Genomic DNA, 27909 nt, shown 5'->3' with positions numbered 1-27909 from the left:
GCTCGGGACTTCCAAAGTGTTGTCATTTGTAGACCTTAAGGTCCTCCGCGGGGCTAGATGGGCCATTGGCCTGATCCAGCAAAGCTCTTCTTATGTTTCTGTGCTACAGTGGTACCTCGGGTTGCATACGCTTCAGGTTACAGACTCTGCTAAGCCAGAAATAGTACCTCGGGCTAAGAACTTTGCTTCAGGATGAGAACAGAAATTGCGCAGCGGCAGCGGGAGGCCCCATTAGCTAAAGTGGTGTCTGAGGTTAAGAACAGTTTCAGGTTAAGAACGGACCTCCAGAACGAATTACAGTGGTGCCTCACAAGACGAAAAGAATCCGTTCTGCGATTCTCTTCGTCTAGCGGTTTTTTCATCTTGCGAAGCAAGCCCATTAACGGATTAGCGCTATTAGCGGCTTTTAGCGGCTTATCTGCTGATCGGATCAGCTGATAAACGGCTTAGCGGCTTAGAAAAGGGGGGGGGAGGAAAAAAAACCAGCAGGAACTCGCAAGACATTGTCGTCTTGCGAAGCAAGCCCATAGGAAATTCGTTTTGCAAAGCACCTCCAAAACGGAAAACCCTTTCGTCTAGCGAGTTTTCCGTCTTGCAAAGCATTTGTCTTGCGGGGCACCACTGTATGTTCTTAACCCGAGGTACCACTGTATTTTGTTCTCGTGTTTTACCCCCCATAAAGATGGCCCTCGCAATCAAATCGTGGAATCCACAGGCAAAATGGATTTTAAGCAAGCTGCTTGAGTGTTGGAGCCTCAGGACAGCAATGGAAGCTGAAAGGCTCCTTCTTGTTGGGAATGTAAGAAAGTAAAGAACGTATGGGAAATGATATATAATGAGATGAAAAAGATGTTGAAATATACATTTTTTAAAAAAACCAGAAGCATTTTTACTTGGTATTATAGGTGAGGATATTAAGAGGCAGGATGTTACGGTAAATTGTTTTTATATGCAACAGCAGCAGCAAGAGTGTTGTTAGCCCAGGAATGGAAGCAAGAAGAAATTCCGACGAAAGAAGAATGGCAGATAAAATTAATGGACTACGCAGAATAGGATAAAATGACAGGAAGGATTCGAAACCTGTGGGACCCGAGATTTTCAGAAGATTTGAAGAAGTATACGAACTATTTGAAGAGCAACTGTAATCAACAAATTATGCTAGTAGGACTCTGTAAAGAGAAAAATATGAAATGTTGCAAAGTAGAAAAAGAAAAGAGATATCAGTTATGAGATTTAAAGGTAATAGGGAAAGTAAGAAATGTATATTAAGAGATTAGATTGGAAAATTTTCCGACAGGATTGATGGAAGTCAAAAAAAATGTATAAGATGTAAAGGTACCGTATTTTTCGCTCTATAAGACGCACCAGACCACAAGACGCACCTAGTTTTTGGAGGAGGAAAACAAAAAATATTCTGAATCCCAGAAGCCAGAACAGCAAGAGGGATCGCTGCGCAGCGAAAGCAGCAATCCGTCTTGCTGTTCTGGCTTCTGGGATAGCTGTGCAGCCTGCATTCGCTCCATAAGACGCACACACATTTCCCCTTAATTTTTAGGAGGGGAAAAGTGAGTCTTATAGAGCAAAAAAAACGGTATGTTTAATTACTGTTGAAAATGATATGTTAAAAAGCTAATAAAAATTTTTGTATATATAAAAAGAAAGGCTCCTTTTGCAGGCTCTTAACAAAGCATGCAAAATATCACGGGCCTCTTGCAGGTTGCACTCTGGTTGGCAATGGGTTTCCTGCGCCTCTGAGCCACAGGGCCTGCAAACCCGAAGGAGCTGTCGCTGCATCGCCAAACTGTCAACCACCACTGAGCTGTGGTCTCTGCTGCTCCCCGTGTTGCAAACGAGGACGACCTGCTATGTTCATGCGCTCAAAGGTCAAACAGCACACAGGAAGCTGAGTGCGAAATTCGCCGTCAGGCTCCCCCTAACATGACTCTCTCTGTTTCCAGTACCCTAAGAACAGAGGCGGATTTAGGGCATCGTGGGGACACACCTTCCCGCTTCCGTCCTAAAGCCTAGTTAAGTCCTGGGCTATACAGCTGCAAATTAAAGGTTTTACCGTATTTTTTGCTCTATAAGACTCACTTTTCCCCTCCTAAAAATTAAGGGGAAATGTGTGTGCGTCTTATGGAGCGAATGCAGGCTGCGCAGCTATCCCAGAAGCCAGAACAGCAAGAGGGATTGCTGCTTTCGCTGCGCAGCGATCCCTCTTGCTGTTCTGGCTCCTGGGATTCAGAATATTTTTTTTCTTGTTTTCCTCCTCCAAAAACTAGATGCGTCTTATGGTCTGGTGTGTCTTATAGAGCGAAAAATACGGTAAGTGTGTTTTAAGTGCAATATACAATGTGACACTAGATGGCGATGGTGAGCCTTATGGAAAAGTCAATGTATTTTTTTTAAAAAACTGCTAAAACAGAAAGAGCATTTTCAAAATGGTTTTTTATATGTGTGTAGATTCCACCCTAGAGTCCTCCTGCCACCTTCCCAAAGCCTAGTTATCATCTTCCTAGCTTTGGGAAGGAGGGTGCGAGATCCCTGCTAAAGCCTTGTGCCTCCTTCCGAAATCCCAGTGCCTCCCTTCCCAAGTTTTGGAAAAGGGGCACAAGGACTAGGAGAGGCGCCAAATGTTGGCCTTGCACAAGGTGCCATTTAAAAATAAATAAATTATTCTTTATAATCACACATTCCTCCAGGGAAGTCGAATAACTTACAAAAAAATCATTCAGTCTAAAATCTAACTATAGTAAAGGTAAAGGGACCCCTGACCATTAGGTCCAGTCGTGACCGACTCTGGGGTTGCGGCGCTCATCTCGCTCTATGGGCCGAGGGAGCCGGCATACAGCTTCCGGGTCATGTGGCCAGCAGGACTAAGCCGCTTCTGGCAAACCAGAGCAGCGCACGGAAACGACGTTTACCTTCCCGCCGGAGAGGTACCTATTTATCTACTTGCACTTTGACGTGCTTTTGAACTGCTAGGTTGGCAGGAGCAGGGACCAAGCAACGGGAGCTCACCCTGTCACGGGGATTCGAACCGCCGACCTTCTGATCAGCAAGTCCTAGGCTCTGTGGTTTAACCCACAGATCCACCTGTGTCCCAAAAAATCTAACTACAACATACATCAAAATCATCCTCCTATTAGTTATGCATAACAGTATATACTTTTGTTCCTACTCATTTATCCTAATTTCCCCCCTTCCTCCCTCCCCTTTAGCCCCTCCCCCAAAAACTTGTTCTCTCTTCAGATCTTTAACCATGTGCACAGATTATTCATTCTAATTTGGATGCTTGGATTGGCTCCCCCCCCCCTGTGCTATCCAATTCCTATAACTTGTCCATTTATTCAAAATCTTTTGACATTTGTTTTCCCATGTATCTTCCGCCACTGCCTGTTCAAATATATCAGATTGCATATATTCAAAAAATAGTAATTCCATTTTTCCATTGTCCATTTATTCTTTTCTTTCCATCATAAGCATACCAGCTAAGATCATAATTTTATACCAACTTGCTCTTTTCTTTCTATTTTACTATTCCCCAGTATTCCTGAGATAAGCATTTCTCTATTGACTTCTATCTTAACCTGAAATACATCACCTGAAATACAACCTTTATAATCTTTTGCCAATATTCCTTTACCCAAATACACTCCCACCACATATGTGCATATACCCCTAACTCTTAACCGCAATGCCAGCACTTAGGACTCAATCCTTTAACTATGCATGCCAGTTGCTGCGGTTCTATACCGTTTCAATAGGAATTTCCTACTTAATTCTTTATATTTATCCATTTTTATTTTATCTGTACTCCTCATCATCTCTTGGACCGTATTCAAATGAAACAGCCCTTCCCGCTCCCATTCACTCTGAATTGTCCTTATCCTTTCCTTATTTTTTTATCATTAATTTATATGCACAGGGTGCCATATTGCCAAGCTCTGCCCCTGATAAGAACATAAGAGGAGCTGGCTGGATCAGGCCAATGGGCCAGCATCCTGTTCTCACAGAGGCCAACCAGATGACTGTAGGAAATTCGCAACCAGGATTCGAACTCAGGACCACTCTCGCCCCTCCTGGGGTTTCCAGAAAGCGGTGTCCAGAAGCATCGCTGCCTCCAACTGTGGGAGCAGAGGAGAGCCATTGAGAACCCTCTCCTCCTCGTTTGTGATTATACCTAAAATCACAAACGATATTCCTGGCAATCAAAGGAAAGTATTCCTCTATGCGACAACAGCTGCCAGTGTTATGTACTGAAGTTCTCACCCTGGGCCAGCAGGGGGATACTGTAGATAGTTATGCAAATAAGGGATCGAAAGTGACGTTCAGTGATTGGATAGTTTTAGAAAATTGTTACAGTTACATTGTACTGGAGCTCTATATAAACAGGCTGACTGAACCCTTCAGTTCAGTTCTGTCCTGGCCTGTGAATAAACAAGAGCTGTTTGAAGAATCGCTGTGTCATCTGATATGTTCACCCACAACTTAAGAGCCAGGATGCTCATAGCAAAAAATGGGAAAGGGAGAAAAATTCCATCCATGAAAGAATGGCAAATTAAATTTTGTGAATATATAAATCTGGCAAGACTCACAGCATTCATAAGGGGACAATCAGACCAGAAATTATTAAAAGAATGGGGATGTGCTAAAGAGTATATGAAAAAACATTGTTCTGGAGTAAGCATATCGGTATGTAATGAACGAAGCTTTGCAGGGTTAAAGAAAGAGAAAAATGGTGTAAAAAGCATAAAGATAGAAGTAATAGAAGTAATCTACATTAGACACAACAACTTAGAAAGAGTAAAAATTTCCAGGTCTTAGGCAAAGGAAGTAAGTCAATACGTGTATATGTATGTAATGACTAGATTAAAATGATGATATGGTTTTATTTGTAGATGTGTGGGTTTTTTTGTGTATCGTTTTTTGTTCTTTGTTCTTTTGTGTTTTTTCTCCTCTTCTTGTTTGTACTGTTTTATTTTGGATTCAATGTTTGTAATTTTTCTTGTAATTTTGCATTGAAAAAAAGAGAGCGAGAGAGCCCTCTCCTCTTTTATCTTAATTGGCAGCCATTGCTGCTTCCTGTGGGAGGGAGTTCCACAGTCTCACTATGCGCTGCACGAAGGGCTTTATTTTTTCTGTCCTGAATCTTGCAACATTCAGCTTCATTGACGGTCCACAAGTAATAATACTAATACTAATAATAATAAATTTTATTTATATCCCGCCCTCCCCAGCCGAAGCCGGGCTCAGGGCGGCTAACAACAATAAAATAATACAACATTCTAAAATCATTTCATTAAAATTAATTCAACTCAAATTGATGGCAACCATTAGGCTAAAGTTCTGTGAGGATTACCAAAGGAGGGAGTCAGGCTGTGCCCTGACCAAAGGCCAGGAGGAACAGCTCCGTCTTGCAGGCCCTGCAGAAAGATGTCAAGTCCCGCAGGGCCCTAGTCTCTTGGGACAGAGCGTTCCACCAGATCGGGGCCATGGCCAAAAAAGCCCTGGCTCTGGTTGAGGCCAGCCTAACCTCCCTGTGGCCCGGGATCTCCAAGATGCTTTTGTTTGAAGACCGTAAGGTCCTCCGTGGGACATACCAGGAGAGGCGGTCCCGTAGGTACGAGGGTCCTAGGCCGTATAGGGCTTTAAAGGTTAAAACCAGCACCTTAAACCTGATCCTGTACTCCACTGGGAGCCAGTGCAGCTGGTATAGCCCCGGATGAATGTGATCCCGCAGCGAAGACCCCGTAAGGAATCTCGCCGCGGCATTCTGCACCCGCTGGAGTTTCTGGGTCAGTCTCAAGGGCAGCCCCACGTAGAGTGAGTTACAATAATCAAGTCTGGAGGTGACCGTCGCGTGGATCACAGTGGCTAGGTCAGGGCGAGAGAGGTAAGGAGCCAACTGTTTAGCTTGGCGGAGATGGGAAAATGCCGCCTTTGTTGTAGCTGCAATCTGTGCCTCCATGGAAATTGAGGTGTTGAATATTACACCCAAACTCTTAATGGACGGTGCTGGCACTAATTGCACCCCCGCAAGAGACGGGAGTTGCCCCCCAGTTTGATTATGCCAGTTATAACCTCATAAATTTCTAGCATGTCGCCTCTTCCTTCTCTTTTCTTCTCCTAGTCCTACAGACCCTCCAAGTGTCCCTGTTTTCCAGGGATGGTTCAGGATTCACAGAAACCGTCTCGGTTTTTTACTTGATCCCTGAATGTCCCCCTTTTCTTTAGGGCGTCCCTGTTTTCATTGGAGAAATGCTGGAGGGGATGGAGTTATCTGACCCCCACAAGCCATCTGAAGGCAGCCCTCAATAGGGAAGTTTTAAAATGTTTAATGTTTTATTATGTTTTTATATATGCTGGAAGCTTCCCAGAGTGTCTGGGTCAACCCAGTAAGATAGGCAGGGTATAAATATAAAATTCACAACAACAGCAGAATTTCAACAGAAGTAGCTCATAAAGTTATAGCTACTACAGTGGTACCTCGGGTTACATACGCTTCAGGTTACATAGGCTTCAGGTTACAGATTCTACTAACCCAGAAATAGTACCTCGGGTTAAGAACTTTGCTTCAGGATGAGAACAGAAATTGCGTGGCGGCAGCGGGAGGCCCCATTAGCTAAAGTGGTGCTTCAGGTTAAGAACAGTTTCAGGTTAAGTACGGACCTCTGGAACGAATTAAGTACTTAACCCGAGGTACCACTCTATATTCTAATTTTAGGACAAGTCCAAAAATAGGGCAAATAGCTCCCTGCTGCTTGTTCTTTACTGCAGCTCCTCCACACACCAGGGCCGGCTCTATCATTGGGTGGAGTGAAGGGGCTGCCTTGGGTGGCAAAAATTGGGGGACAGGGAGTTGTGTGAAGACGGAGCTGTATGTGTCCTGTGTGGGTTACCGTCTGCTCCCTAACCTAGCTTGCTTCCCTTAGCTGTGGCAGAGAGAACGCTGAGCTTTTTGGCCTCCCTTTGGAAGCAAACAAGGCCCTTGACCACCCCATCGCAGCAGGGTAATAAAGCAAACAACCGTGGATGAGGCCAAGCAAAGCTTATGACCTCCACCCTAAGCCCACTCTCAAAAGTAGTACCTCGGGTTACATACACTTCAGGTTACAGACTCCGCTAACCCAGAAATAGTACCTCGGGTTAAGAACTTTGCTTCAGGATGAGAACAGAAATCGTGCTCCGGCGGTGCGGCAGCAGCAGGAGACCCCATTAGCTAAAGTGGTGCTTCGGGTTAAGAACAGTTTCAGGTTAAAAACGGACCTCCGGAACAAATTAAGTACTTAACCCGAGGTACCACTGTACTATGCTATAAGATCCACTGTCCTGTGATATCATATATGAGTTTGTACTACTGATGAAGCCTAGGACGGCGAAAAAAGGCTAATATTCCGGAAATCCTTGTCTTAGACTCTGTGAAAGGATTCTGTGGAACTGCAACAACCCTTCGTACGGATTGTTGGACTCTATGAGCAGACAGGTGGAATAGACTTTTCCCCTTATACATAAACTAATTAGAGAATGAACTGATCCACTGGGTCTTCTGCTTTTTCCGTTGAACTTTATGACCTACTTTTGTTGAAATCTACAATTCAATACAATGAATAGTATATATTATTTTTTCCAAACGTACAGCCAGTTACGTCTTGTGTGTTTATTGAATAAGTTTCACGTAACCAGAGGTTTGTTGTTGTTTTGTCCATTCCCAGCAGCAAGGGCTGGCTGGCTGGGCTCCCTCACCTGCTTGCTTGCTTATTCCGAGGCTGCCTCAGCTCCTGGCAACCAGCACCCCCTGGCCAGCCCCAAAGGGACCATTCGCCTGGGGAGTTTGCAGCCAGGGCTGCTGCAGCAAACAGCTGTGCAAGCCTTTGGGAGGCAGAGATGCGGGAGGGCATCAGAGGAAGGAGGGAGAGAGGCCAGTGTTGTCTGTGGCACCCCTGGCCATCATTCAAGGAACCGCAAGGTGCCATGGCACACAGGTTGAAAACCACTGCCATAACTAACTTGGGCCCTGTTACCTAAAATAAACCCAGTCTTGCCACAGCCTGATGCTTATCAGCTTGCGGTGACACAGAGGCGGAATTTTTCATTGTTTGCCCCAGCGTTACAAAATGCAACCCCTGCTCCATCGGTCTGGGCGTTTTGATGGGTTGGGTTTTGAAGACTTACCTGCTTACGGAAATTCCCTTGCTCTCTCAACCAGAGTCTCGTGTTTTAATTGCTGTGCTTTACAGGGATTGTCTTACTGTATATTCTAATTGCAGACGCTTCTATTATTTAACGTTTGTGTAACTGGTTTTTACACTTTGAAAACCACTGGGAAGCCTTTTTAAAACTGAACACCACGTATTTTTTATTTTCTTGACCTTGCTTTTTTGTTGCTGTCAGCAGCTCAGAAAATACTTTTGTAAAAGGAAAGGGAGATGAAGTCAAATGAATTTTAAAAATGTAGTTAGAAGGCTAGCATCGCAGGATGTTGATGCCCCCAAACTGGTGCATGAAGCAGCTCATGGTCCCAGTACAAGCCTCCCATCGACTCATCTCCTCCTAACTAAACGAAGTCACAGTCGCTGCCCCTCATGAAGATGCTGGGGTTGGACTAGATAACTCATTGAATCCCTTCTAACTCTACAATTCTGACATTAAAACAGACTGGATAATCCAAACTCTCATCCATAGACTCAAGATCAAGAAACATTTATTGATCGGAATTGTGTGATAGCTCAGTCGGTAGAGCACAAGGCTCTTATAATAATAATAATTTATTATTTATACCCCACCTATTTGGCTGGGTTTCCCCAGCCACTCTCGGCAGCTTCCAACAAAATATTAAAATACAATAATCTATTGAACATTAAAAGCTTCCCTAAAGAGGGCTGCCTTCAGATGTCTTCTAAAAGCCTGGTAGTTGTTTTTCTCTTTGACATCTGGTGGGAGGGCGTTCCACAAGGGCGGGTGCCACCACCGAGAAGGCCCTCTGCCTGGTTTCCTGTAACTTGGCTTCTTGCAGTGAGGGAACCGCCAGAAGGCCCTCGGAGCTGGACCTCAGTGTCCGGGCAGAATGATGGGGGTGGAGATGCTCTTTCAGGTATACTGGACCGAGACTGTTTAGGGCTTAATCGCAAGGCTGCGGGTTCGAGCTCAGCATTGGGTGAAAGATTCCTCCATTGCATTAGGTTGGACTAGTTGAGCCTTGTGGTTCCTTCTAACTATAATTCTATAGTTCTACGATATTCCCTCCCTTCTTATAAAAAATCTAATGGGGCATATGCGATTCTTCCCCTCCTTTTAGTCTCACCGCAGGATTTAAAGCTTCAAAGAGCATAAATTTAGGGCGCCTCTCTCTCACTCTAAAGCAGCTCTTGTCAACCTGGTTCCTTCCAGATGTTTTCAGACTACAACTCCTGTCACCCTCAATCACGGGGTTGTCAGGGCTGGGACTGGAAAGCACTGAAAGCCCCAAACATCTGGGGGATGTTGGCGGATGCTCTTAAACATGGCCGCCGATTTGGACACAGATGTATTTATGGCATTTATATCCCCCCAACAAGGAACGTAAGATGGCGACATAGCTCCTGCCCCCCTCATTTGCTCCCCACAACAACCCTGTGAGGTAGGCTAGGCTGAGAGGCAGGCACCAGCCCCCCCGAAAGGTCACCCACTGAGCTTCACGGCTGAGTGGAGATTTGAACCCTGGTCTCCCAGGTCCTAGACTGGCACTCTGATACACCACACTGGCTCTCCTCAAACGGCTGAGCCTTTCACTCCCTCTGCTGCCAAGTCCAGATTACAAAGCAGAGAGCCACCTCTGAAAACGGAATGTGCTCAATGCATTGCCTGGACGGGTGCTTGGGGCAGGAGAATTTCAGCACATTTCCTTGCAAATAAATCCCCTGGGATGCTCATCCCAAGCCAAGCGTGCCCAGGATTGCAGCCTTAAGGCAACTTTTAGAGGCGCGGAGAACCGCCAGTCCAGGTTACTCGTGAAGGTTACTTACTTTAGCAGTGGGGGGAACAGAGGCGGGCAAAGAGCATCTCTGCAGTCGGCCCCAGCGATCGGAATCCCTTGATCTTTCGGCTTGGCCTCACCGTCTCTTCTAGAATAAAAGGTCAGGTCCCAGCTTTCTGGGTGGCTGCAGGCAGCTCGGTCGCACGGCTGACTTTCCCAGGGTGGGTGGCTGCCTCTGAGCGGAGGACACATGCACCCTGTGGCAGAGCCCGCTTCCTGCCCGCATCGCCCAACTGCACGCTGCTTCTCAAAACCAAAAAAAATGAAAAGCAAAAGTACCAGCAGCAGGTAAATGCGACCAGAAGTGTGCTCCGCTCCTCCTCCCCCCCCTTGTGGAACATCTCAGCAGGACCTCACCCCTTGCAGGGTAGGTTTATCAAGGGCCGAGGTAGCTGAATGGAACTTCCATGTGCAGCCGCAGTGTATCTCAAAGTCAGCTGCTGTGAGGGGCGGGGTGTTGTTCCTTCCCACCTTGCCTATGTGCTTCCCAGAAGCGGCTGGCCAATAATAATAATAATAATTTATTATCTGTACCCTGCCCATCTGGCTGTGTTTCCACAGCCACTCTGGGCGGCTTCCAACAAAGATAAAAAATACATTAACATGTCACCCATTAAAAACTTCCCTGAACAGGGCTGCCTTCAGATGTCTTCTAAATGTCAGGTAGTTGTTTATCTCTTTGACATCTGATGAGAGGGTGTTCCACAGGGCAGGTGCCACTACCGAGAAGGCCCTCTGCCTGGTTCCCTGTAGCTTTGCTTCTCGCAATGAGGGCACCGCCAGAAGGCCCTCAGCGCTGGATTTCAGCATCTGGGCAGAACGATGGGGGTGGAGACGCTCCTTCAGGTATTCTGGGCTGAGGCCATTTAGGGCTTTAAAGGTCCAAACCAACACTGTGAATTGTGCTCGGAAACGTACTGGTCTCGGCAGCCACATATTATAGAATATAAAAAAACAAGATGCTGTGTTATGTGGACACATGGTTTGAGCCAACAACCATGAGTTAATTTAAGAGCTCTATGCAAGTAACCTCATCCTATTTCAGGCCAGAGGAAGAGCAGATTATTTCCCATGCTTTCTGGGGCCGAAGAGGGGCCCAGTATTATTCGGTGGGAAGGAGAAGTCTCCCATATGAAAACCTTTCCCAAGTATTATCAGAGAATCACCAACCACCCTTTAAAACATGTTATCTACCACACATAAATGTAGCCTTTACTTTATTGTGGATGCAAAATATGAGGTTCCTTTCCAGATCTCAGTTCTTCTTTTTGTAAGGAATAGATAACTAACAGACGGACAAAGTAACCTTTAGTTCCCACTTACTAAGGGTAGCAAGCGAGGGTGGTCTCAGGAGTGAATTACGACTTGCACGAAACCTGGGGAATCAGGACTCTTGCTTCCATTCCCCAACTGGGAGCTTCCTCATGAGAACTAGAAACCTGCTCAGCATTTAAGAGCAGGAGAAGCTGGTGCTTCCAACCTTCCATGACACTTCAGGCACAGCATGTGCCCTGTGATTTACGTGGACCCGGAAGTAGAACCTGCTGTCATGTGCATATCTGTACTGCCCAATCCTGAGCACATTTACTTAGAATAAGCAACACTGGATTCAGTGGTTCTTAGTCCTAGATTATTATTTTTTCAAAAAAGCAAAACAAGCATTGCAGCCTTAAACAAGAAGAACCTGACAAGACCCAGTCAACCTAGCAAAGTAGTAGCTTTTTCAGACTAAGTGAGGATAACATCCCATCCTGTTTTAAACAGAGGGCTGAACATATTGCACCCAGCAGGGTGGGATTTGGCACTTCGCACAAATACAGCACATTTAATGGGCAGAGATTAGGAGAGACTTCCTTACGTTTGTCTCTATGTCACTACAGTGGTACCTCGCAAGACGAATGCCTCACAAGACGAAAAACTCGCAAGACGAAAGAGTTTTTCGTTTTTTGAGTTGCTTCGCAAGACGAATTTCCCTATGGGCTTGCTTCGCAAGACGAAAACGTCTTGCAAGTTTGTTTCCTTTTTCCTATGGGAAACCGTTTCAATGCATTCCTATGGGAAACCGTGCTTCGCAAGACGAAAAATTTGCAAGACGAAAAAACTCGCAGAACGAATTAATTTCGTCTTGCGAGGCACCACTGTATTCCTCCTTTACTTTACCAAAGGTGTCACGGGCTTTGAAGACGCTCGAACTCAGGACGCAAGGGAGAAATGTGCTAAGAGGAAGGCACGCTTGGCAAATCCACACCATGATCAACTCCCGCCCTGAAACCAATGTCCCCACTATGGAAGGACGTGTGGATCCAGAATTGGCCACCACAGTCACTTACGGGCTCATTGTTAAAACCGTGTTTATGGAAGACAATCTTACTCGGCTATGAGTGATCGTCAAAGATTGCTCCTTTAGAAATGGGAAACGGAAGGAGAACAAGATGCCTTTCTAACAAAATTCAAGGGTGTGGGGGGAGGGATGTAACAGGAATTTAAACCGAGTGGCTGCTCTTCTTCTGGCCCCCAGTGCTTTTTACAGATTTATCTCTGTTAGATGGCCCAGGCACAGCTGAAGAAAACCAGACCACTTCCTTGCTGGGGAATTATATTTTGCAAACCCGACTGCAAACGAAGATGCACCGTCTATCATACATGCAAAAGCGCACACACTAGAACCTGAGCTACGTAAAAAGTCCCAAGACCCAGAAAGGAAACTCCCAAGACCCAGAAAGCAAAGGAGTCAGCATGACAATTGTTCTTTTAACTCAAAATAATCTTTACAAACCTGAAAGGAAACGTGCACAGGAAGCTACACAGATGTCTAAGCCTCCCCCGAAACGCAGAACCCACCACTGCTCTTCTCCTCAGCAGAGCATTCTTCCTGAGACCAAACAGTTTCACCCACTTCTCTGATGCTATCTCTCCTGTGGGGCTGCAGGAGTGAGCAAGAATGATAGCGGCTTTTCTCTGCTCCGCTGTCTGTTCTGATGGAAGGCAAATGCTTCAGAAGGTGGTTGCATGAACACAGAAGAACTCACCACCTGATGGTTGTTGTTTGGGGGGGGTAGACGTCACCTGAAAGCCACTCGCACTCCTTCCTCCACCCCGTCCGTAGGATTTCAGGCTAGATTTGAGAGCGCGTCAATGCAGGCTCAGCATGCGCCTGGAGGCCACACGTGACCAGCTCTGCACACCGTTTCAGACTGCAAAGACGTGGCTGTCCCCATGTGGTTGGGACTCCATCTCCCATCAGCCGCAGCCAGTGGTCAAGGATGATGGGAACGAGAGTCCCAACAACATGGGGACGGCCGCAGAGTTCCCCATCTCTGATTTAAGGAGAACCTACGGGAGGCGGATCTGCCTTCAACCTTCCTGGCAATTTGATGGGAGAGAGCACAGGGACTATAGGCCAAGAATCCTCAAAGAACTGAACTGCTGCTCGTGTGGGCCAGCGAGAACGGCCAGCCTTCCTCCAAGCTTCTTTTCACATGGCTGTTAAACCCTCCCTGCCCAGGAGTTGCACAGGGAGGCAACGCTACCACACTTCTAGCACCCGACTATAGGTGCGGATGCCGCGCAGGAGACTGCAGCAGCTCCTTCCACCAAGTCAGGAGGACCGCACGGCTGCTAGAGAACCATCTTATCTCTTCCTTCTTCTCGTGGTGCTTTTCTCTGTTGCGAGTTGGGTGGGGAGATCACCCACCACCAAGAAGTTGCCAAGGAATCCTGGGAGGGAGAGAGCTGGAGACAGACAAGGAAATGGCCAGGAGAAGGGCAGGAATCTGCTAGCGGCTCCCCTGCCTGATTAACGTTCTCTGCAGCTCCATGTAGGTGCATCACCTTGTAGCTTTTCTCTTTAGAAAGCCAATTATGCATAACAAAAGAGAGGCAGTGATGTGGCCAACACTCATCAGGCCCTGTCAGGGATGATAGGAGCTTAAGTCCAGAGACACCTAGAATACCCCACGCTGGCTACCTTAGCATTCAGGTGTCCATGGCTCTGGGCCACCCACCTCATTCTCAGCACCTGCCTTTCAGCCCTGCTGTGCAGCCAGGACGAAGGAAGAGCAGGACTGGCCTGTCTGCCAGCTCAAGAGATAGCAAGGTCTAACTCCTTGCACACTTGTAGAACAGCATGGCTGCTTCCAGACCAGTGAAAATGGCCCGGCCTGACAAAGGGCGGGAGAGAAGAGGAAAGGCTAGAACTCAGTCATTTTCTTGTGCGTGTTGGCTTTCTTCTGCTCTCGCTGGAGACTGGCCTCCTGAGCCCGCAGCTCGCTCAGTCTCTTGTGGGCTCCGGCAAGCTTCTCCTCCAGCTGAGCTGCGGCAACCGTGTGCCTGAAAGCCCCAAACCCAGAGAATTAGAAGGATGTCCTGAGAAAAGGAACATACACAGGGAGGTGCCTACTCTATCCCCCTCCATCCCTCCATCCAACCAATTTCTGGGCACCACAATTTAAGGATATTGACAAGCTGGAAGGTCGGCAGAGGAGGGCAACCAAGATAATCAAGGGTCTGGAAGCCAAGCCTAATGAGGAACAGTTGAAGGAGCTGGGTATGTTCAGGCTGGAAAAGAGGGGAGCTATAATAGCCATCTTCAAATATCTCAAGTTTGTAGATAAAGCATTCCTCGTGCAATATGAACTTAATTTCAGGCCCACCTGGGTTCTAGATACAAGTACTAGGTCATCAGCATACATTAAGACTGAGAGTTTTTGGTCGAGAATTGTGACAGGGGCAAACTATAGGCCCTCCATTTCTTTAACCATGTCATTAATATATAAATTAAACAGGAAAGGTGCCAAAATGCATCCCTGTTTGACTCCAGTAATGGTCTTAATTCTAGTGGTGAGATGGCCAGACCCACCTTTACTTGTATCGATGTGTCAGTGTATAATGTTTTGATGAGAAATAATAGACAGAGGTCTATATTTGTCCTTTCCAATTTTTGCCTTGGGACCGTATCGACTTTAGGTCGATAAAAGCGACATATAATTTTTGCTTCAAATTATGGATGTACAGTATTTACATAGCAGAAAGTTCATCACAAAGCACTGGTCCAATGTGGATTTCCCTCTTTGGAAACCTGCCTGGACTTCAGATAGGGCGTAGGACTCGAACGAATGGCTTCAAGTTACACAAAAGGAGATTCCGAGTAATTATCAGGAAGAACTTTCTGACAGGAAGAGCTGTTTGACAGTGGAATGCTCTCCCTCGGGGAAATATGGACTCTCCTGCCTTAGGGGTTTCTAAGCAGAGGTTGGGTGGCCATCTATCCTGGATGCTTTAGCTGAGATTCCCGCATTGCAGGGGGCTGGACTAGATGGCCCTTGGGGGTCCCTTCTAACTCTATAGTTCTATGATTCTGTGATGCAAGAGCCTGGAGCTCTTCTGGATGTTTCGGACGACAACTCCCACCAGCCCCAGCCAGCGCTACTGAAATATTTCCATCTAAGCCAGAAATACTGGGAAGCCAAAACCCACGGCCTCCATTCTAGATCAGATACCACAAGCAGAATCGAAAGGTCTCATTACCTCCCGATGTTGCGTGCCAGGGCTTCCTGGATCCCGCGGATGTCCTTCTGGGTTTGGTCGATTTTCTCCACCGTCTGGAAGAGGCGGACGCTCAGAGCCTTCTTCGTGCTCTTGCTGGCGTGGTAGATCTCCTTGCTGCTCCTCTCTAGGGGTGCAAGCCCTGCCTCCTGCTCACCCAGGTCCTGGCCCTGAAGCTTCTCATTCAGGAAGTCAAAGACATTTCGGGAGGGTTTTGGGCCTTGCCGGGGAGGCCGGGTGGCTCGGTTGCCTTTCGCCCTCCGTTTTCTGGGCTTGGCTGGATCAATCTTCCCCTCCCTTTTCTTCTGGAGGATCTCAGCACACTCATCCAAGGACTTGCCTTTGGGCAGCACAACTGCTAAGACCGGCTCCACTCTGCCTTCCGAATTCTTCCCCAAACCTGAAGCAGGAGGAGAGTCATGGATGGAGGACTTGACCTGGCATGTGTAAGAGACACTTGGATGGATGAAGCAGGTGGGCCTGTCCACCAGGTTTCTCTTACGCACAGCAACCCAGGTCATATGGGTTGCAGTGGTTTTTAGCAAGTCATTAGCTTGCATCAGGCATCCTACTCATTAGCTACTCCTGGTCATTAGCTTGCATCAGGGGTCCCTACCGGGAGTCATTTTGGACTCACAGCTGTCCATGGAGGTGCAGGTTAATTCTGTGTCCAGGGCAGCTGTCTACCAGCTTCATCTGGTACGCAGGTTGAGACCCTACCTGCCTGCAGACTGTCTCACCAGAGTGGTGCACGCTCTAGTTATCTCCCGCTTGGACTACTGCAATGCGCTCTACGTGGGGCTACCTTTGAAGTTGACCCAGAAACTGCAACTAATCCAGAATGCGGCAGCTAGACTGGTGACTGGGAGTGGCCTCTGAGACCACATAACACCGGTCCTGAAAGACCTAGATTGGCTCCCAGTACGTTTCCAAGCACAATTCAAAGTGTTGGTACTGATCTTCAAAGCCCTAAATGGCCTCGGCCCAGTATACTTAAAGAAGTGTCTCCACCCCCATCATTCAGCCCGGACACTGAGGTCTGGCTCTGAGGACCTTCTGGCGGTTCCCTCCTTGTAAGAAGTGCGGTTATAGGGAACTAGGCAGAGGGCCTTCTCAGTAGTGGCGCTCGCCCTGTAGAATGCCCTCCCATCAGATGTCAAGGAAATAAACAACTCTCTGACTTTTAGAAGACATCTGAAGGCAACCCTGTTTAGGGAGGTTTTTAATGTTTGATGTTTTATCGTGTTTTTAGTGTTCTGTTGGGAGCTGCCCAGAGTGGCTGGGGAGGCCTGGCCACATGGGCAGGGTATAAGTAATACAATTATTATTATTATTATTATTACTACCACTACTACTACAGTGGTACATTGGTTTAAGAACAGCTTAGTTTATGAACAACTTGGATTAAAAACGCTGCAAACCCGGAAGTAGGTGTTTTGGTTGGTGATCTTTGCTTGGAAGCAAAACATGTTCCGCTTCCTGTTGAGTGTGTTCCATTTGTAAATTGAGTCCCCCGCTGCTATGGGAAAGAATGCCTTGGTTTAAGAACGCTTTGGTTTAAGAACAGATTTCCATAATGGATTACGTTCATAAACCAAGGTACCACCGTATTATTATTATTATTATTATTATTATTATTGGCACAAGCAGAGAAATTACGTGGATAAGCTGCAGATACAACCACCTTTTGCACACATGCAAATGCTTACCTTTGCCAAACTCATACCCCATCTGAGCAAGGAGTTTGGAGCCGATGCCACGCGTATGCGCCTCCCAGCTGCCAAAGGAGGAACTGCAAGAGGAGGGCCCTTCCCCATTCTCAGGGGTGCTGGAGTCGATAACTGTGGGGGCACAAGAGGAGGTTTAAGTGGGGGAGGGCAGCAGCACTGGCAAAACCAAGCAGGGTGGGATGCCTAATGCAGAATCTTGGAAGCAGGAAGAACAACGGCTTCTCTCTCGACTTCTGGCTGCCTTGAGGACTAGAGTTTGTTAACTGCCCTAATCATTCCAGCCAGGGTGGTGTAGTAAGGAGGATGTCAGATTAGGACCTGGGAGACCAGGGTTCAAATCTCCACTCAGCCACGAACCTCACTGGGTGACCTTGGGCCAGTCACATCCTCTCAGCCCACCCAACAGGGCTGTTTGGGGGAATAAAATGGGGAAGAGGAGAACCATGTATTCCACCTTAAGCTCCTTACATAAATTGCATTTATGATTACATGTATATGGTTTGGCTTTCTGGCCACTTAAAGCAGCTGCCAGCTTGCAGAGAGCTTTTATATTACTGCCTGTCACTTACGCTTCAATTTACATGCAGGAGATCCCAGGTTCAATGCCTAGTAAGACTGGGAAAACACTTAACTCTGAAATCCTAGAGAGTCGCTGAGCTAGAGGAACAAAGGCAGCTTCCTTTATTCCCCCTTTTAACAATATTTCCTTCCCCTTGAAAACTTATTTCTATGAGAGTGCTGGCAGAGCATTTTTGGCCTCTTCATAAAACCACAGTTTCCTGGTATCTTTGGGGCATATGCATTGTTAAAGTTCCTCTAAGTTTACAGCGCAGATACGGCACTACATTCCAATGGTCATTGAACTCCATTTGCCATTTCTTCACAGCCACAACTCCGGAGGAATCAAATATCCTGGGGTCCATTTGCTCCCGCGATTGCTTTGGTTCTTTTTTTGTTAAGACTTGATGTGCGCGGACCAAACCTTTACTGTTTTTGAGGGCAAGGTGACCTTGACTAAAGCGAGCCACTTTGCAGATAAAAACAGTGCGCGAATCTCCAGCATTTCAACACGGTCACAAGTAGCGGGCTCAAGATGATGGAGATAATCCTTTCCCCGAGAGATTAAAGACTGCAGTTACACTAAGTGAAAGCAGATGTTCAGAGCAAAAAGGGAAGCCCCCCCCCCCGAAGCCCTGTGAGGCTTGAATGCCCACACCTCATACCAGGCTTCAGCAAACCTTTTCAGCAGGGGGCCAGTCTACTGTCCCTCAGACCTTGTGGGGGGCCGGACTATATTTTTTGGGGGGGAAATGAACGAATTCCTATGCCCCACAAATAACCCAGAATTGCATTTTAAACAAAAGCACACATTCTACTCATGTAAAAACACTAGGCAGGCCCCACAAATAACCAAGAGGTGCATTTTAAATAGAAGGACACGTTCTACTCATGTAAAAAAATGCTGATTCCCATGGGCCAGATTTAGAAGGCAATTGGGCTGGATCTGGCCCCCAGGCCTTAGTTTGCCTACCCATGCCTTATACCTTTGGCATATCCGGCATCATCCACTTCATCGCCTTCTGACTCCGATGAGGATGAGCTCTCCTCGCCACGGAGGGGAGGCATAATGCCGTCTCCCTCCACAACCGCTTCTTTCAGGAGCAGCGAATCAAATTTCACCGTGTAGTAACCGCTGTCAACGTCTGAGGAAGGGAAAGCGAAATGGTTATGCTGCAATTCAAGGTGCCAACTGGGGTAAAGGTAAAGGGACCCCTGACCATTAGGTCCAGTCGTGGCCGACTCTGGGGTTGTGGTGCTCATCTCGCTTTATTGGCTGAGGGAGCCGGTGTACAGCTTCCAGGTCATGTGGCCAGCAGGACTAAGCCGCTTCTGGCAAATCAGAGCAGCGCACAGAAATGCCGTTTACCTTTCCACCGGAGTGGTACCTATTTATCTACTTGCACCTGACATGCTTTCGAACTGCTAGGTTGGCAGGAGCAGGGACCGAGCAACAGGAGCTCACCCCGTCACGGGGATTCGAACTGCCGACCTTCTGATCGGTAAGCCCTAGGCTCTTTGGTTTAGACCACAGTGCCACCCGCGTCCCATGTACAATTAGGAGAAGCTTCCCCCCCCATAAAGCTCAAATATCAAGACATGCATCCCTCACAACTCCTCAGCAAGAAGTGTGTGCAAGAAACCGTTTCAGATCAATACCTTTTGCTGCAACGTTGGTCTGGGAGTAAACTCCACTGAACTCAGTGGACCTTGCTTCTGGATAGACATGCACAAGACTGAACTGTCCATTGATTTATACATCCACTGTATATATGAACTGGTATGGCATTGTGACTTTGTTTCCCCAGATCCTGATGGGCTATTTTAATATCCTTTACCTTTTAAAAGGTATGATATTAAATGCATCCTTAAAGTATCCTTAACCACTCCCCCCCCCGCCCCATAGCTGTCAACGTTTCCCTTTTTTAAAGGGAAATTCCCTTATTCCAAATAGGATTCCTCACAAGAAAAGGGAAAAGTTGACAGCTATGCCCCCCATATACATTGGGAAAAGCACTTTGGTAGAGCGAGTGCACTGCATACGAAATAGTTCAGGTTCCAGTTCTCCAGTTAAAAAGGACTGTGGGTATAAAGCCCAAAGAAACACATGCTTGTGCCCAAAATCCTGGGAAGCTGTTGCCAATCAGAGAAAATAAACTAGCTAGATGGACCAATGAACAAGCTTGGAATATTGCAGCTTAGTTACTACATGTGGCGTAGTAACTGAAACGTTTGCAGGCAGCTCATGTTTGGATTTCTTTGCAAATGTCTGCATCAGAGGGGCCACTGATTGTTCAGGTATGTCTTAGGGTCCCTCATGCCAGACAGGTATCTTGCCTACCCCTGCTGCACCCATAAGTCAAGTTAGAAATAGGCATAAACCACCCTCCAACCTCACAGCAAACGTGCAAAGCGAAACAAACTCACCTGTGATTTTAGCAGCATACCAGATCCCATCCTGATGCCTTGCCAGGCAAGCTGAGCCCACAGCAAGGCTGCTGAGGTCGGGCTCCTCAAAGGGGCGCAGCTCCTCCACAGATACAACTTGCCCATGGGAGAATCTGCCGGAGGGTGGGGTGGGGGGCAACACAAGGACAATGAATCAAAGCGCCAGCTCCTGGGAATCACAAACGGGGAGAGGACTGCTGCACTCAGGTGCTGTTTTCAGGCATCCACTGGCCACTGTGGGAACAGGATGCTAGACTAGATGGTCAGAGCAAGCAGGGCTCTCCTTATATTCTTATTCAGGACCGTCTATGAGAAACATTTGGCCCACCAGATGTTGCTGAACTACAACTGCCTTCATCCCTGGCCATTGAACATTTGTGATGGGGCTGATAGGAGGGCGAAAGGTTCCCTGCAACTTAACTGCATGCTTCCAAGCTGCACAAAGGATCCTGCAAAATTAAACTGCAGAGATGCTCTAAATTGGACCCCACCGCCTTCCAAGTATTGTGGCCTCCACAGCCCATTTCTCTAACAGCTGGCCATGCTGGCTGGGGCTCACGGGAGCTGTACTACCAGATATCTAGAGCAGGGTTTCCATCTGTTTCTGGACTACAATTCCCATCATTCCTGACCACTGGGCCCTGCCAGCTAGGGATGATGGGAGTTGTAGTCCAAAACCAGAGATCCAAGTTTGGGAAATCCTGGTGCAGAGGGAAGCAGGTTGGAGAAAGCTGCCCAACATGAAAGTGGGTATGGGGAATGCAAGCTTGGCATAGCATCCAGGTCCTTGGTGGAGGGGAGGAGGAATATTATGAAGACTTCCCTGACCCATTGGGAACCCTGTCCCTACACCTTACCCAACTCAAGAGGAATCCTAATTACCGGCAATTCTCTTTAAACCGACACTTGTCATCCAGGAAGAAGGGGCACGGCTTCAAGGATTTGTGGGTGGGGTAGAGATAGAGCACTCTGACCCCTCGGCTTCCATCTTCCATAGATTCACTCCCCACAATCATGGCATTATGGTACTCAAGGGTCCCCCAAGAACTGTAGTATGGGGCTTTCACTTTCATCCCACTGGCTTCCTCCTCCTCTTCTTCTTCCTCTTCCTCCTCCTCCTCTCCTTCTTGCTCCATATCTTGAGCGTCTGGGGACTCATCCTCTCCACCCATTTCAGAAATGGCTTCCTTAAAAGCGGCGTATTCATCATCTGTGCTCAGTGGCCTGTCTGGCTGGAGAGGATTGGATGAAGATGTGGAGAGCGTCTCTGGGTCCAAAGTTGCACAGAGCTTGCTCTTTTTCACAGAAACCAGGCTGGATTCTGTCAGTTCTATCAGCTGCTTTAAATCCGCCTGCAGCTGGATCAGGTCGGGTTCCTGTGTTGGGTCTGGCACAGCTCCCAGAGCCAGCTCCACTTGCTGCAGCTGGGCATTATAGGTCTGGATTGCTGCTTCCAAACTCTCCTCATCCATTGCTGCAGAATGAAGAGGTCCTTTGGGCTTCAGCACATCTTCAGCTTGACAGGTAGTAGGAAAACTCGATGCCAGATGCTTGCCCAAAGCAAGATCTTCTCAACTGTCCAGCAATTCCCTCTTTGTTATCAACCAGGCACACCTCGCTGCAGCAAAGGTGGGTTAGTTAAGGCTACAAAGGGTTAAAAATAAGACCACAGTATTAAAAACCAGCCCCTAGAAGTTATTCAATAGATCACTTAAGGCAGGGCAGCCATTATTCCACACTTTCAGTGGGTGCAAACTTGCAGCAAAGTATTCCCCACAATTACAGCCTCTGCTCAGAGGAAACAATTCACTGGAGTAGCCAGCGTTGCCACCTTTCTTTTACTGGTTTTGCTCCTGTGCCGTTAACGGCAACGTGACTGTAGAAATGAAGCAAGCAAAGCTTTCCTCATCCCTGCTTTGTGGCCCCTAACGTGGAGCCCATAGTAACCACAGCACTCCCAGCCACCTCTTGACACTCTCCAGGGCCTCCTGCTGCTGCCACAACATTCAGTAAGTATGTAAGCAGAGCAAGACACCATTCCCTTGTGTCACACGAGCAAAGCAGGCTAAAAGGGGAAAAAACACCTTCATCTTTTTTTTGGGGGGGGGGACTTTTCAAACAGGGGAAAAATACATACATACACACACATCCTTTTCCTATTAGGCAAAGATCATAAGACAACCCGGATGGTCGCCAGATTCTGTGTACAGATCTGTAGGCACAGACCATCCCTCAACCCAAACTAGTTAGTTAAGAAAATCCCCAAACTTGGTTCCATGGGTGACTCTGGGTCATCTCTCTGCAGTAGCTTATCTTAAAGTTTTAAATGCTTATCGCATTTATAAATTTATTGTTGTACATTGTTTTAAACGTTTGTTTTCCTTCTGGGATTGTACCCCCAAGTGTGTTTTATAAGCTGGTCTCTGACCGTAATAAATCATCTATCTATCTACACATATATACACACATACACACTTTAATCTTTAAAGTGTGGCAAATTTTTAAAAATCGGTTGCTTTGCTTTATTCATTTTTCTTTGCTTTGGGGCGTCGTCCTGGAGAGCAGGATCTAAACCCTCCTCTGAAGTGATTATGTTGTTTATGGTTGTCTTCCTAGACTGAAAACTTTTGGAGACGGAGGCTCCATCCCTGAGCTGGCCCTGTGACAGCCGCTCTCTTCCCTCACCAGGCCCCGCCCCTGCCAATAATAATAATAATAATAATAATAATAATAATAATAATAAAATTTTATTTATATCCCGCCCTCCCCAGCCGAAGCCGAGCTCAGAGCGGCTAACAACAAAGGTAACACAGCATTCTAAAATCAATTCATTTTAAAATCAATTCAAAATCAAATCAAATTATTATTATTATTATTGCTTTACAGGGTTAAAGAAAAATGCTTTACAGGGTTAAAGAAAAAGAAAAATGGTGTAAAAAGGTACAATGATGGAAGTAATCTACATTAGACACAACAATTTAGTAAGAGCAAAAACTTTGAGGTCTTAGAACAAAGGAAGCAAGTCAATATGTGTATATGTATGTAATGACTAGATTAGAATGATGATATGGTTTTATTTGTAGGTGTGTTTTGTTCTTTCTTTTTTTTCCGTGTTCTGTTTTCTTTTCTTTTTTTTCTTGTTTGTATGGTATTATTTTGGATTCAATGTTTGTAATTTTTGCTATAATTTTGCATTGGTTAAACAAAAATCAATTCAAATTCATGGCACCCATTGGGCTAGAGTTCTGTGAGGACGACCAAAGGAGGGGGTCAGGCTGTGCCAAAACCTCCCCGAGAGAGACCCGGCAACCCCCCCCCCCCCAGGTGGCCTACCTCGCAGGGTTGCTCGCAAGGGGGGCTGGAATGACGAAAGGCGCAACGCTTTGGACGTCCCGCCCCGCTACGGAAGCTCGACGACGGTAGGCCTCGCGCAGATTCCGCCTCCCTGGCCCCGCCAGGCTCCCTCTCAGGCCCCGCGACCCCCGCGACTCCAGGCTCCGGCAACCACACAGACGAGGGAAGACCCAACTCTATGCCCGGAAGCCGGAAGTCGCGCGAGAGGCGAGCGCCGCCATCTTGGGTCCTCCAGCCTTCCCATTTCCGGTCTCTCTCGGGTGCCCGGCGCGCACGTCGGCCTAAGAGGCGGGGATGGTGCGTTTATGCGCGTCTTCGCGCGCGATGCACGCTGGGTATTGTAGTGCTGGGCAGGCAGACGACCTCGGAAGCCGCCGCGCCGCGCGGGGGAGAGGAGGACTGCGTTTCCCAGGGTGCCCTGCGCGGGGCGGCCTTTACCACAGCAGGAGGAGGAGGAGGGGTGGTACGAGGAAGGCGAGCAGCAGCCGTTGAAGGCGGCTTGGCTGAGGTAGCTCAGGTAAGTCGTGCGGCCTTCCAGCGACTCACCTGGGCAGGTGAGCCTGCCCCGCCCCGTCGACCGTTACTCTTCGGCGGCCGCGGGTGGAAAGAGGTGCCGGGGCTCACGCCCCAGCCGAGCTGCCTGGAGTTCCTCAAAGGGGGGCGCGGGGAAGCGCCTTCTGCGCATGCTCGGGTCCATTCAAGAGGGAAACACTTCGCACATGCTCAGAGGCCCCTCCTTGTCGACGTAAGAAGAGCTCTGCAGGATGAGGCCAGTGGCCCGTCTCTCGTTCCAGCCTCCTGTTGGTTTCAGCTTCACGGTGGTCGACCCATAGCTGTCCACTTTCAGATTTGAAAATAAGGGATCAGCAGCCTCGAAGATAAGGAATCAGCAGCCTCGCCTGTCCTGGGGAGCCTCGAAAATCAGGGATCAGCAGCCTCACCTGTCCTGGGGACAGCCTACAGGGTATCTAATTATCCAGGATAGCAGCGGGAAACGGCGCTGGAATAAGGGAATTTCCCACAAAAAAAGGGAAGGTTGACAGCTATGGGTCGGCCAGATGCCCATTATGGGGAACCAGCAAGCAGGATCCAAGCCCAAGAGCCGCCCTCCTGTGGTTTCCACCAACTGGTACTCAGAAGCATGGAGGCAGAGAGCATCATGGCTAGCAGCCTTCAACAACCCCCTCCTCCATGGATTTATCTAATTCTCTTTAAAAGGCTTCCAGTTTGGTGTCCATCCCTGCCCCCTGTGGCAGTGGGTACCACAGTTTAACTTTTTTGTTGTTTAGTCGTGTCCGACTCTTTGTGGCCCCATGGTGAGCACTTCCAGTGAGCACTCAGGGCTGATTTCCTTCAGAATGGAGAGGTTTGATCTTCTTGCAGTCCATGGGAGGCTGATCGTCAAAGAATGGATGCTTTTGAATTCTGGTGCTGGAGGAGACTCATGAGAGGCCCATGGACTGCAAGAAGATCAAACCTATCCATTCTGAAGGAAATCAGCCCTGAGTGCTCACTGGAAAGACAGATCCTGAAGCTGAGGCTCCAATCCTTTGGACACCTCATGAGAAGAGAAAACTCCCTGGAAAAGACACTGATGTTGGGAAAGATGGAGGGCTCAAGGAGAAGGGGACAACAGAGGACGAGATGGTTGGATAGTGTTCTTGAAGGTACCAGCATGAGTTTGACTAAACTGCGGGAGGCAGTGGAAGACAGGAGTGCCTGGCGTGCTCTGGTCCAGGGGGTCACAAAGAGTCGGACACGACTAAAGGACTAAACAACAACAACATAATAAATCATTTAAATTAACTGACAAATTATTTACATGATTGAAAATTCAGCCAGTGTGGTGTAGTGGTTAAGAGCGGTAGTCTCGTAATCTGGGGAACCGAGTTTGCGTCTCCGCTCCTCCACTCACAGCTGCTGAGTGACCTTGGGCAAGTCACACTTCTCTGAAGTCTCTCAGCCCCACTCACCTCACAGAGTGTTTGTTGTGGGGGAGGAAGGGAAAGGAGAATGTTAGCCGCTTTGAGACTCCTTCGGGTAGTGATAAGGTGGGATATCAAATCCAAACTCCTCTTCTTCTTATTATTATTCTTTTTAATGGACCAGGGATGCTTTCTCTGCTGTGCAGAGCCCTTTGTCCCACCTTACTAAATATTAGTTCCACCTGGGACCTTAACCCGGATGGAGATAGCTTTGCATCAGTTGCAAGTGCTCTGGTAACCTCCCGTTTAGGCAACATAGAGCTCCAGTCTCCTTAGGATCACCTGTTTCACTTCATGTTTCCTGCAGTGTGGCTCAGCTGCCGTACCTGCAAAAACAAAATTCTGTTCAGGGATTGTATTATCATGATGACTATAAGTTATCAGTGCTTTAATGCACTGGGGGCACTATTCCTCAGGGGACGATCAATTGTGATGTAAATGAGAGAACAGCCTTGCAAATAATTCAGCAGAAGTTACCAGCCTGCAAAAAGATACCTCCTTGCTTGCTCTGACACTTCACAAGCACACTCACTTATTGCATGACATTTCTTTTTTTTTCTGTGCACTCTGGGTTCCGTCACAGCGTCCAGTTTTGCCAGAAGCGGTTTAGTCATGCTGGCCACATAACTGGAAAGCTGTCAGCAGACAAACACTGGCTCCCTCGGCCTGAAAGGGGAGATGAGCGCTGCACCCCATAGTCAAATTTGACTAGTCTTAACAGTCCAGGGGTCCTTTACCTTTTACCTTTACCTTGAAGCTAGTGCTTCAAGGCTGTGATAGAAAGTGGACAACTTGCACTTTATAGAAATGTTTTAAATACAACTTGTGCATTCCAAGTTTGCAGTCAACATGTGTAATTAAAACATGATACTTCAGTGACTGCTCAGTCATGTACTTGTATTCATGAAATGAACTCACACCTAAAATAATGAATGATTTAATGGCTTTCTCTGTGGTGTAGTGGTTAAGAGCAGTGGACTCGTAATCTGGTGAACCGGGTTTGATTCCCCGCTCCTCCACATGCAGCTGCTGGGTGACCTTGGGCAAGTCACACTTCTCTGAAGTCTCTCAGCCCCACTCACCTCACAGAGTGTTTGTTGTGGGGGAGGAAGGGAAAGGAGAATGTTAGCCACTTTGAGACTAAGGGTAGTGATAAAGCGGGATATCAAGTCCAAACTCTTCTTCATCTTTTGTATATGTAATTAAATACAAATTCTTGCAAAGCAAATCTAGGAATGCATGTACTCTTTTCACTAGATGCTAAACATAGTTACATGTAAGAAAGAGACCGCAGGCTTATCTGCCTTGGTTCAGAAGGCTGATGTTATCTTTTTCAAATAGGCTATATATGTTCATGGGGAAACTGCACCACCTGCAGCTGGTTCTTTTTTCATTGTGTTTTTATTTTCTAGCCGACACTGTGGTTTTGAAACATCCTCCTACCTACACCACAAGAACGTTGGTGTTGTGCTCAGATGAGGCTTACTGTAGCTGAGGGTTAAAATGGCCGGGTAGTTGTAAGCATGACGTTGGTGCGCTCCCTGCAGGACCGGTTGCCTTCCTTCCAGCAGGCAGGTAGCAGCTGACTTGACTGCAGTCTGCATGATTGGCCCCTGCTCACATCAGTGAACATGTTTCCCCAAGGTGCAGAAAAGTCGTTCTTATGTTGTTTGGGCAGCATGCATAGGGCCTCAAGTCATGTCCTCCTGAGATGGGTCAGGAACATAATGTGCTTGTAGGGGGAGGACACATTTCTAGCAATCTAATATTTGATATTTTTGCTTGTAGGGTCAGGATGTATACGCTGCTATCTGGGCTTTACAAGTATATGTTCCGAAGGGATGAATACTGCATCTTGATCCTTGGACTGGACAATGCTGGTAAAACGGTGTGTTCCAATGCTTGTTTGGTGGAGGAGGAAAGAGAACCCTCTCCTCTTCCTCACCACCTTGTCTGGTTTCACGTATCATGTAGTAATTTCCAAGCTGCTAGGTAAAATGAGTTAATCCCGAATTCTAATTTTAGGAGGATAAATCCTTCAGGCAAACAGCACACAATTAGCATCATTAGGTCAGCTGTCCAGCCCCTCCCCCCAGCTCTTCATTTGTTTGAGTTTCTAGTAATTTTCTTCCATAATAATATTTTTGTTGCAAGCAGATATAAAATTAAGGGTCTCAATCATCTTGGATTTTGCTGGGTAAAGGTTTGCTCAGAATTCCTGTAGCAAAGGAATCCGGTGTTCCAAGAAGGCAAGAAAGATCTACTGAACACTGTG

The 27909-nt window shown here is 47.3% G+C and overlaps 3 protein-coding genes across 3 annotated transcripts in view; 1 reads left to right on the top strand and 2 right to left on the bottom strand.

The window, feature by feature from the left end:
• LOC310708812 (uncharacterized protein) overlaps positions 1 to 10232 on the bottom strand; it is a 28439-nt gene extending 18207 nt beyond the window's left edge. Inside the window, exon 1 of the mRNA XM_083507665.1 lies at positions 10005 to 10232. The gene's annotated coding sequence lies outside the window, so the exon portion shown is untranslated. The remainder of the gene's footprint in view (positions 1 to 10004) is intronic.
• Positions 10233 to 12746: 2514 nt separating this feature from the next.
• Positions 12747 to 23902, bottom strand: ZGPAT (zinc finger CCCH-type and G-patch domain containing). Its single transcript, XM_083507530.1, has 7 exons — positions 23629 to 23902; positions 21178 to 21939; positions 20275 to 20408; positions 18834 to 18992; positions 17269 to 17400; positions 15542 to 15959; positions 12747 to 14344 (listed from the first exon to the last, which is right to left on the bottom strand). Exons 2-7 carry the CDS (start codon positions 21765 to 21767, stop codon positions 14206 to 14208), a joined length of 1572 nt encoding a protein of 523 aa, XP_083363656.1. The 5' UTR covers positions 21768 to 21939; positions 23629 to 23902; the 3' UTR covers positions 12747 to 14205.
• Positions 23903 to 23965: 63 nt separating this feature from the next.
• The window catches only part of ARFRP1 (ARF related protein 1), a 28997-nt gene continuing 25053 nt past the window's right edge, over positions 23966 to 27909 (top strand). Inside the window, exons 1-2 of the mRNA XM_083507776.1 lie at positions 23966 to 24166; positions 27423 to 27522. Of these exons, the coding sequence (XP_083363902.1) occupies positions 27430 to 27522 (93 nt within the window). The 5' untranslated portion in view covers positions 23966 to 24166; positions 27423 to 27429. The remainder of the gene's footprint in view (positions 24167 to 27422; positions 27523 to 27909) is intronic.

Source organism: Podarcis liolepis (assembly GCF_965112155.1).
Source record: "Podarcis liolepis genome assembly, chromosome: 6".
NCBI lineage: Eukaryota > Metazoa > Chordata > Lepidosauria > Squamata > Lacertidae > Podarcis > Podarcis liolepis.
The sequence above is the reverse complement of the archived record's forward strand: the minus strand, read 5'-3'. Positions and strand labels throughout refer to the sequence as shown.

Excerpts from the sequence above, each read along its gene's own strand:
- ZGPAT (XM_083507530.1), bottom strand. The coding sequence starts at position 21,767 with ATGGATGAGGAGAGTTTGGAAGCAGCAATCCAGACCTATAATGCCCAG. Across the intron at positions 20,409-21,177 it reads CGGTTTAAAGAGAATTGCCG|ATTCTCCCATGGGCAAGTTG; the intron begins GTAATTAGGATT and ends ACCCTCCGGCAG. Across the intron at positions 15,960-17,268 it reads GGGGTATGAGTTTGGCAAAG|GTTTGGGGAAGAATTCGGAA; the intron begins GTAAGCATTTGC and ends CTCCTGCTTCAG.